This window comes from Pomacea canaliculata, linkage group LG7, assembly GCF_003073045.1.
Source record: "Pomacea canaliculata isolate SZHN2017 linkage group LG7, ASM307304v1, whole genome shotgun sequence".
In the NCBI taxonomy this organism is placed as follows: Eukaryota; Metazoa; Mollusca; class Gastropoda; order Architaenioglossa; family Ampullariidae; genus Pomacea; species Pomacea canaliculata.
Genome location: NC_037596.1, coordinates 29022623 through 29035806, shown reverse-complemented (window position 1 = coordinate 29035806; position 13184 = coordinate 29022623). Strand labels below are relative to the sequence as shown.

At 36.2% G+C, this 13184-nt stretch overlaps 2 protein-coding genes across 6 annotated transcripts in view; both read right to left on the bottom strand.

Moving 5' to 3' along the window:
- LOC112569305 overlaps positions 1-7180 on the bottom strand; it is a 51661-nt gene extending 44481 nt beyond the window's left edge. For 2 of the 4 annotated variants that reach the window (XR_003100367.1, XM_025247066.1), the window contains exons 1-7: positions 6957-7180; positions 6359-6509; positions 5788-5960; positions 3960-4104; positions 3574-3758; positions 2441-2725; positions 1842-2171 (exon numbers count right to left, since the gene is read on the bottom strand). Coding sequence is in view for 2 of the 4 variants with exons in the window: in XM_025247066.1 (XP_025102851.1) it covers positions 1842-2171; positions 2441-2725; positions 3574-3758; positions 3960-4104; positions 5788-5960; positions 6359-6509; positions 6957-7053 (1366 nt within the window). In the remaining 2 variants the exon portion in view is untranslated. Of the gene's footprint in view, positions 1-388; positions 507-941; positions 1359-1841; positions 2172-2440; positions 2726-3573; positions 3759-3959; positions 4105-5787; positions 5961-6358; positions 6510-6956 lie in introns of those variants that run through there. The other 2 variants (XR_003100366.1, XM_025247065.1) reach the window with 2 other exon arrangements.
- The window catches only part of LOC112569309 (deleted in malignant brain tumors 1 protein-like), a 40221-nt gene continuing 27443 nt past the window's right edge, over positions 407-13184 (bottom strand). Inside the window, exons 11-13 of one of the 2 annotated variants that reach the window (XM_025247074.1) lie at positions 12829-12918; positions 12241-12507; positions 10438-11020 (exon numbers count right to left, since the gene is read on the bottom strand). Coding sequence is in view for 1 of the 2 variants with exons in the window: in XM_025247075.1 (XP_025102860.1) it covers positions 508-524 (17 nt within the window). In the remaining variant the exon portion in view is untranslated. Of the gene's footprint in view, positions 525-10437; positions 11021-12240; positions 12508-12828; positions 12919-13184 lie in introns of those variants that run through there. The other variant, XM_025247075.1, reaches the window with a different exon arrangement.

Below are 13184 nucleotides of genomic sequence, written 5' to 3'. Positions count from 1 at the left end.
CTTCATCACAGAACATGGAAAATAAATGAGAGAGTAGTGAGTCAGAGAGAGATAGTTAGGTCTCTGAATACACAATCTATCATCAAGCTCTTTAAAGTTTTGACAAAGAAAAAAATGTAAACTTTCCTCCCAGCGCTCGGAGTCGGCGTCCGACGAACATTCCCCACAAACCGTGCACTTAACCAGTTTTGGACAAAGCTGGGAACACGGATGTGTCCTTACGACAAGCTGCCCATCGACAAGCAGTGGTGGAAAGTCGGGGAATTTCCTTGGCAGACTACTGACGCCACTGGCGGAGATCACAGGTTGAACACCGTTGCCCCAGGCGACGACGTTGGAAGCGAGTTTTCAAACGCACTGTCCCTAGCTCACTGGCATCGCTACCTCTCATGGTTGCCCCAGGCAACGGACGACAGATGCGGTGGCGATCTCAGGCGACAGTGGTCCGGCACCGGCTCCAGACGACCAAGACCCCAGAGATGCACAGGAACAGTAGTCAATACTCCCTCAGTTAGCACCAGTGTCCAGTCGGTGGCAAAGAAAACAAACACTATTCTCAGGGCTAAGTGTACTTTCAATTAACAGACGTACCCCTGCGGCCCCCTTTTAGGTAAGTTGCCGCGATTCCCAGGTTCATTTAATGCTAGGGGAGGTAAACATTCTTACCCCTTTGTCTAACTCAAAGCCTGGTATCGCCCCTTCTTTATTTTTATTACTATCTTTGGCCCTGTTTTTCTTCCCTTAAACCATGCTGGTTCATGACAGTATTCATTAGCATTTGTGTTATATATATATATGTAATTTACAATTATCGAGGCTGCAAAAATATTTTTACGATAAATACATGAGGAGTAAACAGTTGTTAATTGCAATTTCCACCAAAAAAGTTAGAGCTGTCAAATCGAAAGGGTTTGAACGAGACAAAAGTGCTAATGACTTACCCAAACTGGTTCATAAGATGCCCACAGTCTGTATAGAGGTGGAAGTCCTTTAAGCAACAAGTGTATTATCTTCTGTACATAGAAGTTGTTGCTGCGATCCAATATAAGTCAACGGAGTATTGCTCGACAATGGCAACAAAAAAATATTTAAACTAAACCGGACTTGTTCTTTTTTTGGTTTCGCTTGTGATCCATTGTTGATTAAAATGCATAAAAGCTGAGTTTGAAAAATCCAGTAACTTGTTAAATTTGTTCCTAAACGACAACACAGACGATGTAATCAAGCCGCGAGCCTAATTAACTTACCTGTCCAACGTCTGGCGCAGTAGACTGTTACAGAAGCGAAGATAACAATGGCTACAGCAAATGCGCCGACAAACGTCAACAAAAATGCCGATGGTATTTCTCTTCTGCGCTCTAATGTAAATAAGAGTTTAAGGTAAGGTAAGAGTGAGAAAAGACAATAATTTTAAGTACTTAATTGTTTTTCTATGTTTATAGAAATATAACAAAAATAAAAAGACATCACCAATAAATGAAAAATATAAGAAAGAATATTTTTTTTAACATAGCAGGAGACCGTACCATTTGTGTTTTTCAGCAATAAACCATAAAGAAATGAAACCATTATGACTCCGTAAGTAGTGTAATTTTTTTTTACTTTTAAAGGTACACTCCCTTCTAAAGTACTTACCTTAAGTAATCTAATGTACTAGATGTTCACCCGATAACTCCAAGAAGAAAAGCTTTTACTAAAATAAGAATCAAAAGTGTACAGAGTATACATTTTATCGATGCACATTTTTAATTTAGTCCAAATGGTGTCAACTATAGGATCATTTTAAACTACTTGTTAATGTACTTCTAAATAATAAACTTGTTTGGTCAACTACTACACACCTTGACGCCTGATTGTGAATATATAAGGCAGCTGCCCAAGTTTGTTGTCGAAAACAATTTTGTAGAAGCCATCAGCAGCTTGTGATATGTTAAAGACAGTGATGTTACACGACACTGATGCACGTGCCAGACCGACATCAGCACATATTACACGTGTCGTGTTGCTTGTATCTTCACCTTTGACACCATCAGTCAGAACTGGACCAAGGTACATAGTGGCTGTCACTTGAGGGATGGGATAGGCTGTCATTTCAATCGTTAGATAACCTTTGTCGTCACGGATATACACAGAGGTCGGTTCTGTGTTATGCATGATTGTCGACGGGGTACCTATAAACACAAATAATAAATCTTATTAATTTTTCGTGAACTCTTAATATGGATGGTTAAGTGACCAAAAAAGCATGTTTTAACAACTGTAAAATGTTTAAATTCCTTGAGTTTTTTCGTAGTAGTTTGAAACTGAGCTTAATCATTATTAAAGAGTGCTGAACGTAGAAGATAAAGAATACAGGTAATGTATCATTGCAGAGCATTCAGACAGAACACATCAGTAACACACATTTGGAGGTGACAAAACAAGTTCAGGCTCTACTCACAGCAAACCGTAATTATCATGACGTCACTTGCGACAAGGTAATGGAGACCATTGTACCAATAGTTGGCTCCACAGTACACTCGAAGTTCATGATGGTCTTTAGTCACATTATTAAATATTAGGTACTTTCCATACTGACTCTGAAGACGTATCCTTGAATACTCAAACCACAGGTATGTAAATTCTAATTCCCCAGACTGTGTGATCTCACATTCTAGAGTTAAATTTGCTCCATCAAGCAGCGGGAATGAAGCCTCGTTATACAGGATACGAAGAGGAGGTATTGCTTAATGAAAAGAATACTAAATTTTCATCACAATGCACATGGTGTCACTGTAATCAATTGCTGTAATTACAGCACAATCAAAGGTAAAAAAAACTTACCATATAAGTTAACTTTTAAATAATGGTTTTGATTAGATGCGTTACTCTAAAAAAAATAAATTTCCAGCCCTGATTGTTATAAAGGTTCACCTTTCTAGCATATACATACTCAGTATGTAGTAGTCTCTTGAACATTGCGTTACATCTTGCTAAGAGAAAGACGATTGTGATTGTAATGTGTGCAACACTTGCCAGTTTAAAGAAAGAATTTCTTTAAAGGGTTTCCACCAAAACTCTGTAGATACTAAGCAAATGCACATCAATTACCTCTAAACAGTATGTTCCTCAGGTAACAAATATTATTTAAAATGTGAGAAAAATGTCTCTAGTTCGCTTTTTGTGTATGTTTCGGCGGTGAGTTTTGCTTTACGTTTAGCACGAGTGTAAAATATTTGTGAGTATAACTGTTTAGGTACATTGGAGTTCACTTTCCCGTTTATAGGCGCTAAAAACTATTAAAAATAATAAAAAGTAAATAAGATTTTGAAGATGACGATAAAAGTCGTTACTCATTATGGGTTCGCACATGAGATCGAAGCTTAATATTGATTAGTCAAAATTATAACAAGAAACTAGCGAAAACAAGGCAAAGAATTTAATTAGCTTTACAGAAATATGTGTACGCTTCTTTAATATGCACATTAGACAATAGCCAACTTAAAGAAACATTCTGTAAAGAAAAGGAATGAGGTCATATGTGTTCAACTGTCTTCAATTTACCAAAAACAAAAAAACAGAAAAAAAACTTACACTCATTACAGTTGACGCTGTTATATAATCCGCAAACAACATCTTTGTTCGGTCCATAACGGTCGCACTCCAAAAGGCTTGTCTCATTCCCAAGGCAGAGAAACTTTATATCGAGTTCAGAGTGCTTGTTTTTTTCAGATAAAATGTCCTTCTGCATTGATACATTCCTATACAATGCAGCATGCCTGAAAATCAAAAATGGATTTTCTTTACACAGATGGAAATTTTTTATTATATATTGAGAAATAGTTTCATGTTTGTCCCAGTGTCGTTTATGAGATGTTTTCTAATTTTCTATTAGGTGATGTAGATGGATTGGTATATAAAGCATGGGTTGGTGAATAAATAAATATCTCCATCAAAGTTATTAAGTTTTAACTACTTACTGTGATAAGCCGAGCTGTCTACAGACAACTTTAGCAGCATTGCGAGTCATGCAAAGTGAGTTCCACTGTGTTCCGAGTTCCATCTCAACACGGTTTATGTCTGATCTGTCTCCAAAAACACTCGTCAAGCGAAGTCGTAATGGTTCTTTCAAAAACATGTTGAACAACAAAAGAAGTTTTGTGTCCGTCACATTATTTGTTCTTTTTAAAATCCTAAAACATGTAGTTGAATTGCTATTAGACCGGTCTGTTGTGGTTATTGGATGCCCTATAGATTAATATTTCTTATTTTTTTCTCGGTTGAAAATTGTGTTCTTTAATAGAGAGTAAAATTTAAAAAAAAAAACAATATTTTTTATATAAATATTAAAGGTTTTATTTTTAAGAAAATAAGTGAAAGTTTTACCTCTATACAAATGTCTTTTGAAGAACTAATTGCTTAACTCTATGAAGATGGAAGAGCTAGAGGCAGTTTTACACACTGGTACGCATGATTTTTAACGTTTTTCAAAAAATTATAAAAAAGAAACTAAAACAGCTAGAAGAATAATTCAAATTGATAATGATAGATCAAACTTTGTAAAATAGGAACAATCCTACCTGAAAATTACTTGAGAGCTCACTTTTACTATTGTAATCCATACAAGATCGGGTACATGAAGTAAAAAAAATTTTTCCAGCACGAATTTTACCGATTTTCAAAAAATTATAAAAAAAACCCCTAATATAGCTAGAAGAATAATTCAAATTGATAATGATGATTCAAAATGTGTAAAATAGGATCTTTGAAAACCAAAAAGAAATGCACACACATTGTTCTTGTCCTTAGAAATTCACAAATTATGACAGAATTCCGAGATCTGAGATCTAGACGCACATTTCACGTACATCGTCTCGCCATTTTTTTCAAGAAGGGTTACTCTGGGAAATTGACGATAGTTCAGTCAAAACAGAGTACCATCCCTTTACAAGGGAAGTAACTGTGTTCAGAAATGCACAAGCTATCGTAACTAAGCGATTTCTTTACGAAAAAAAGCGCTGTAAACGCCAAAAAAAAATGTAAAAACGCGGCGGTTATTTTCGCCCGCCGCTCCGGCTAAGAATCTGCGAGCGGGCGTACAAAAATATCCGCCGCGTCCGCATTGTTAAAATTTGGGACAATTTAACTTTGCCACAGTAATGTTTACTATTGTCAATGCTTTAAGCTTCCTGTTGCTAATGCTACTCTAAAGTCGACATGCGATCAAAACCGACGCACTGACGTTATGCTAACACTTTTATATCCGTTGCATTTCCTCGTTGTGTACAGACACTCAAGTCGACATTACAGTCTATTAACTTATTAAATTATGGCTTACATATGTTGTAAATTTTAATTTAATGTAACAAATGCTTTGCATATATTAGAAAGGTAACCTGCTGTTGCCCGGATTGATTTCAGAAGGCTGTAGACATTATATTGTCAATTTTCTGTTAAAATATACAATTAAAACTTTTAAAGACACTTATTTACATGTTATCTCAAAGTGAATGAAAGAATCGTTTTGTAATTTTGATTTAATTTTATTCTATTTGCTAAATCGTTATATGTACAAATACAAACACTTGGTTCTAACAGAGATTTGATAAACTGATATCTGAAGAAAAACATACACAATATTTAAGTAATCAAGTTCTATACATATTGTTCTTTCTTTCTTTTTCCAATTAATGTTTACCTTTGCAAGCTAAGAGTAACATAAGCAGTACGTATTATTGTTTTTTTAAAGATGTCAAAGATCATTATTATGATCATGGGATTGGTATGATATATACTATTTGTCCTTACTGATATTACAGATGATACCGACATCATCATTGTGTCTGCAGTCGCGCCTGTAAAATCCATCATGTTGACACTCATCAAAACTCGACTCCTTCCCTGTGCACGTGACGTTGCCAAAGAGGATGAGACCTGAACCTTCACCATACTGACCTGACCCCACAGCCATGGCCCGCGAACTGTTAGCGAGGGAAAGTAGATAACTTAGTCAATTGGTGGGCTATGATTTATCACACTCCCATCAACAACCTGCTATCTGCGAAATTTCTCGTAAAATGTAACAGGGACCTAGGTTTGGTCTAAATTTTAATACATTTCCTTTTCTCGAGAACATGGGCGATAGATAGTAGAAGCTTTTGATAGCCCTTCTTGTCACTCAAAGCCCCTCATCTCCTTATCTTACAATCTACCCGGATATTTTATCTTTATCACTCCATCAAAAACACGCTTTATGAGAATTTTCAAAGGTAGATTCACGAACAAACTACAGGATGCTTTATTTTTGTAGATTTACATGCCAAGGATAAAATCAAGTTTAATACTGTGGATATTTTTGTGCCCACAAAAAGCAACACACCTGTCCAAACCAAGCATTTTGCAGGCTACCTGTGCCTCTTCTTTTCCAAAATAATTGCTGCACACTGTGGTCCATGTTCCATTGTGTAATATTTCTAAACGGCCATTCCAATATGATGTTCCATTCACTAGTTGTACTTGTAGCTGAGCGCCTGTTTAGAAACGATCCAATTTCCATAAGCAACATTAAATTACTCAGAAAACGTGTAATTTTGTAAAGTTTAGTTCCGTTTATACTTTTTAAATATTTCTTGATTGTAAGTTTATGCATCATTCCTGAAAAAAATGTTTTTTACCTTAACGGTAATAGTTGTAATATTTTTCTTTTTTGTTATAAAGTTAATTGTAAATACTTTTCGAGTTTAATATAATATCGTTTACAGTATCTTCAAAAGATTAAGGATATTGTTAATGTGATTTCTCCCTGCCTAGTGATCTCTCCGTATTTCTTTACTATGATGCAACACGTTCCATGCATGTCACAACTTATCGTTACCAGATCTTTCTTAACCATCATACTTGTTTTTTCGTTTAGTTTTCGTTGAACTGAAATTATTTCTAAAATGAATTGATAAGGTGCATAAACAGACGTTTCTTACCTGAGCCTTGAATAAGAAGAACAACTGTTAAATGAATAATAGGTACCAAGCACCTCATGACGGGCGTACGTTTCAGTAACAAAAATCCAGGAACCATCAATGGTTTCTTTTTGAAAAAGCAGATATTAAACTGTGCACAACATTTCAGCAATCTAGATATAAATCAGAGAGAATACCAAAAGTTTCTCATTGCGAGTTCATTTGAGCCTGATTTTAAGTAGAATGTCTGTAATTGCACGCGCTGTGGACTTTGTTTTCTTAAATAAAGGAGGAAGTTTCAAGCGGAAACAAAACTTATGACTAATGTAGGGTAATCGCATCATTGAAGGGTCAAGATATATATTTCACGTGTGTGTGTAAAGTCTACGTTGCATCGAGGGGAAGCGAATGGCCGAGTGGTTAGAGTGCTGGCGTCCGAATTGAGAGGCAAGCGGTTGGTTACCCGAATAAGGGAAGAAAGTACCCCCAGTTGACACAACTGGAAGGAATGAGTACTAGTGGTGGCTGGTACTTTTATCAAGGGTTAGCTTTTGTTTAACTGTCCGGCAAAGAATCTGTTTTTCTGTCGGGTTTTTGTTTTAGCCTTCTGGCCATACTTACAAGCAGCAGGGTCTTTTTGCCTTTGGCAACGGAACATGAGATGTGGCCATTTGTAAAGCAGACATATTTTGTAGTTAGGACTGTGATGGGAGATTACAGACCTGTTAATGCTCAGTCTCCTGTGACTGAATGCTACTCGTCTAAAGTGTCTAAAGTGTACGCACAATTTGAGGGCCAAATTAAGATTCCCGAACTCTCAGTTCTGGCTCAAAAGATATTAAGAAAAAGACTTTTTTCGTAAAACATGAAACACAAGCAGCATCATGCTTCTCAAAGCATTAACTTGCCATTAAAAAACATTCGCTTTAATTCAAAAACTCAGTTAAGATTTTATCTGTTAAACACCCACCTACCCCCTCACCCTCCCCCCAAAAACACACACACACATATAAAACATACGAACATAAAAGTAGAAAATTAAAATGTATAAAATTTGTTTCGCATCTTAAGTGTAATTTGAGCTTATCTTACAGTCGCAGTGACAGACACACCATAACAACATTTAGAGGCAGAACATCCGCCTTTCTAATCCTTCCTATCCTATATGTCTCACAGCAATTCACGATTAATACACCAAAACAACTTAGGATGCTGTTGCCTTGACTTGATAACTCTTAAATACCGTCCGGTCAAATGTGACTAATAGAGTAAGGGTGAGTGTTAGTCATCACACTCTTGCAAATCAACCAAAATAAACTACATGCTTATTACAGTCAACACCAAAACAAATTTGCTAATACTTGAAAATAGCATCTTTAAAAAAAAACTTAAACAATTTTTTTTATTAACTGACACTTCAAAACTACATATAAGACCTATTTCGGTTCCAATATCTAAATCAAAATTGTAGTCATGCAATTACGTAAAAGGTCATTATAACCAAATATAATGATATAGTAAATGTAGTACCAAAGTCATAAAAAGGAAAATGTAAAAGCTGTGACATATAGTTCTTCGAAATAATAAAAAAATTCTCCTTGTGTGTGTGTGTGTAACGTGTTTGTACGTTTCAAAGTCTTCCTTGATGCAGACCCTATTAGGGGATTCTGGTCTAATGTTTTAATGCTGCCTATAAATTAAGCGACAAGATATCAGATGAAATTATTTCAAAAATCACTAACTAGAATATAAAAAGATAACTAATCAACGGTTTTTACACTGTATACATACCTAGGCCTGTAATAAGGAATGCGCACAAAATGCAGGCACAATATACACAAGAATTCATGGTGCTAGATGTTCAAGTGCTGCCTGGGAAACGAATGAGATAAAAGGAACCCGACCCCAGAAGGACAACACACCGTGGTCCCTAATACCTAAAGACGTAAGGAAACCATCGAAGGAAGAGTCACTTACTAGGATGTCGTGTCAAGGGAAATGCCAATATATTAAGTAAATGAATCAGAGTGTTTAAGCGCATGTTTCTTTGTTTCTCTCCGTTTGCTAACAAAGCAACACAGTAGACTCCAGAAGAAAGCCTATTAAATGTTATCACTACAACACCAGCAAAACAAATAAGCATGTTAACATTTAAGAAAATTTCTGGATAAATGAAGCTTTGTTATGGTGTGGAAATGTCATGGAACTGGAGATTTTTTTGTTAACTAATCTTGAAGCATAAAGTGATAGACTGTAACCAGCAGTGGGATGATGTTTTTCAAAGCGGCTTAATATATTTTCGATTTGTTCCGTTTTAGTTTATGCAACCACCTTCTGTGGGTGAACACAGCAGCATGATAAGACGGTGACCTTATGAATGAAGAGAAGACAACCAATATGCAATACTTTCACGCAGAACTCCAACAGCGAAGATGGCTTCAGCATTATTGACCTTGAAAGCGATGGTGTTGTGCAACAAAACGAAATAAAGGCAAATTTCAACCAAAAAGACAACAACGGTAATACGTTAATGCTTAAAATCCTCCTCCTTCTCATCATCATCATCAGTCCTACTAAACTTTACATTCGCTTGCTCCCTTAACTGATAATCCATTTATTAGTCATTCATGCTATACATTATTAGGCTATAAATAGGTTCTTAAGTAATAATAGTTACACATGTGCGAGCGAGCAATATAAATTTATACGTTAATATGTAGATTGGTTCAGGAGGACCACATAGACTCAGAGTTTAACTGCCACAAAGAATGTTGTAGGAATGCAAGGTTTCGTTGATTTACACTTTGATTACATTATATTGTTTAGACTTTACAAGCAAAGTTGATTGAAGTAACAGAAGTTGTCCACATCGTTGAGCTTTGTTGCTAAAGTGTCCTAAAACAAGTATTTTGTGCACTTAATAATGGAGTAACTAATTTGTTCTGGTATAAAGGTAGACCACAGATGTTCACATTTGAATTCTGTGCCTGTGAGGGAGAACCAGTAACACTCCTCCGTCATCGCCTGTGGGCAGCATCCCTGGTCACTCCTACAGTTGCATTCACACTGGACTTGATGACTTGGCTTCGAGCCCTGGTACTGGAGTGCCAAGTGTGAGTTAAGGGATTTGTGGATGCACTTGAATCCAAGATGGATAAAATAGATTGTTTAAATACAAGCCAGGTAAGTTTGCGGTCATTGTTTTTAAATGTTGTGCTCATTATTTACTTAATAAAACATCAGAATCCTTGAAATTTATAAAAAAAAATAAAAAAATAAATTGTAGTTACTGCAGACAGTTTTCACCATTTTGTTTCAGGTGCAGATTTTATATAGATCTCTGATGTTTTGATTCATTTAGTATGTTCATGAGGCATTACTATAAGATGAGCCATCTTCAGCACATCAAAAAAAAGCTGGACACTGGAACTGCATACCCAGCCTGTGATGTAAGAACATTTTCATTCTTTCACTTTTGAATAACTGCTGAAAAACCTTTCACATTAATTGTAAATAATTTTATTGAATTTCTATTTGTATTTGTTAGTATTTATGTGGAAATGCTGCATGTGATTTGAACCTTGAAATAACACATATTTTCCATGAAAACTTTTTATTTGAAGTCAACGCAGCAGATTCTATCATTTGATGTGAACTTTGGTTTGAAGCGAAAAAAATCATCAGGGAAAAGTTTGGGAGAGCCTTTTCATAAAGGGCACTTTTTTTATTGACCAGGCTGAGGTGGATAACTTCCAAGCCACAAAGCATTGCTATCAAAAAAAAGGAGAAGGGGTAAGAGCACTCAAATTTGTGAACTGAGTGGTGAACAGGGGTGTCTTGTGTTGTTCATGACAAGCACTGTAGTAGATGCTGGCCAACTGAGCACTTGCATATACAAACTTGATATACAAACACTTGTACATATTCAAATAGAACGTTTCAACTGTGTGCATATTCATTTGCAGGACTGCAGCAACTTCCAAGCTGGGGATAACAGAAGGTCCAAATCACGAACCTAGAAGCTGGATGAAACAGCAGTTTTTGGCTGTGCATGACGATATGAATTCCCTCGGCCTTCTTTCAGTCTGAAACATGGCGAAAGGTATTTATTTAGTAAGTGTTAAAGGTACTTGGTAGTGAAGATGTTAGAGGAAAATTGAATATTCAAAAATTTCAAAGGTAATGTGTTTAATATTAGTTTGATTTTCAAAACTTTGTTTGTACACAGGCTTGGGTAGGCAGTCTCTTTGTTTTAAAAAAAAACTGGAGGGAAATAGTCAACGGTTGACTGTCATATACGGCATTCCTTGTGTACTTGAAGCAGATTTCAAGGTTTGTGTATTTTCTGGGTATTAAGATGTTACTTGCTGTTGTTATGTGTAATGTGCAACATTTTTATATTTTGCTTTTTTTGTATATTGGCTTATAATCTTTGTTCATGGCCATATTGTAATGCTTCTTGCTTTTTTTTGTTATGCATAAAAAACAGCAATATTGTCTTTGCACAAATGCCGGTCGCACTACCAATTTTTCACAGCTATAGACACAAAATGTCACGTCAGGGGAGAAAATGTCAGCACTCAAAATCGGTGTAGAATTTGGGTCCGTGAGTCATGAATATGAGGTATAAGAGTTGAAACTGACAGCATAATGGAAACAAATATTATAAATCATGTTTATATTCTAATAATATATGAAATAAAATGGTAATTGCTTGGCCCTTTGTTGTTCATACTATAAATTTATTTTAAAAATTCATGCCCAGTGAAACTAATTATCAATGTTAGTCACTGTCTCTTTACTGCAAACTTACTAGAAGAAAATAAAAGGGATGTTAGTTTGAAGTAGGAGACAAATACTTGGAAGCAGGATTATTTTTTTCCAGCAGAAAGAAGAAGCAGCTTAATTCAGTTGCATGAAGCACCTATGTACAATTGCTAGTGTAGAGGTAGAGAAGAGGGAAAACAATTTTCTTTTAACTGTGACTTGACGAGATGGTTATGATGACCACTCTTAGTATTTTTTATCTCTAGCATGAGCAAATTGAAAATCTTATGGTTAATGTTATCATTTATTTCCAGGTGGACAGGAGGTGGCCAAGATAAGCAAGACAGTTGCTAAGCTTAACAAGCAAATGAAAGTCCTGATCACCAGTTACAACGTCGCATCCAACTTGCCATCTACCCTCAGTTTTGCAGATGTTTCCTCTGAGTAGTATCAGGTTTTTTTCAGCATTACTGGACATCCCTGACATTAAGAGAAAAATTATATGCATAAAAGATATGGCTGCACAAAAGAAACACACCTTTTGAAAGTAGAAGCAGCTACTGCAAGGCAATTTTTTGGGGAAAAAATTGCACCGTGTCAGCAAATGATAGCTGATCAGGTCATAGAAGCCAACATTGACTCTGCATGCAGCCGGTATAGCATAGGCAGGCGTGCGCTGTTGCATCAGCAAGTATTTACATATGAACAGTGTCTGGTTGAGCTCCAGTTTCCTAGCTCTTCAGGATCCATCCAACTAAACGCATCTTGTCCTTTGATGGACAAAGAACTGATGGAAATCAGCAATCTGGAAAGAGATGAAATTGTGTCAAGGGTGGAGGTTGGACTTGACGAAGATGAGTTTAAGTAGCTTCTTTCATAGAAGCTACAGTAATGTGGGAGAAAAGTCTCATGTTGTACTTCTTGCACAATGTGTCAAAGGCACAATTTTCTTATGCATGTATACTGTTAACTGACCATTGGCATCAGGCACTCCAGATGTCTTCACATTCACAATATGTACTCCAAGTGATCATTATTAACATTGATAGCTATTGTAAATTTAATTGCTACGACTGTGCTGGTAATCTTAGTTTTGACTGATCAAGGTCATGTTGAAAATACATACACATTTCCAGGAACATCTGTACTCTCCTGGGGGGTTGGGGCAACACTGTCTTCTGTTCCTGGGGAGGTAGTGTCCAAGTGTGTCACATCACTGAACAGACATAAAGAGATGATGATTTCTGCCATGTCTGCACAAGGATTTTGTTTTTGTGCAGCACACACACACAACACAAATTATGCAATGCTGCATGCCATTGTATTCAATATGATACTGCTCAGTAAGCAGTTGCACTATTATTCTAGATTGCAGCAGAGAAGCTGCCTGATCACAGCACACAATGAGTTTGCTACATATGCCAAACTTCTACAAAAATCTCAGCTCTTCACAACTGATACTCTAATACGAGCAGATCTTTT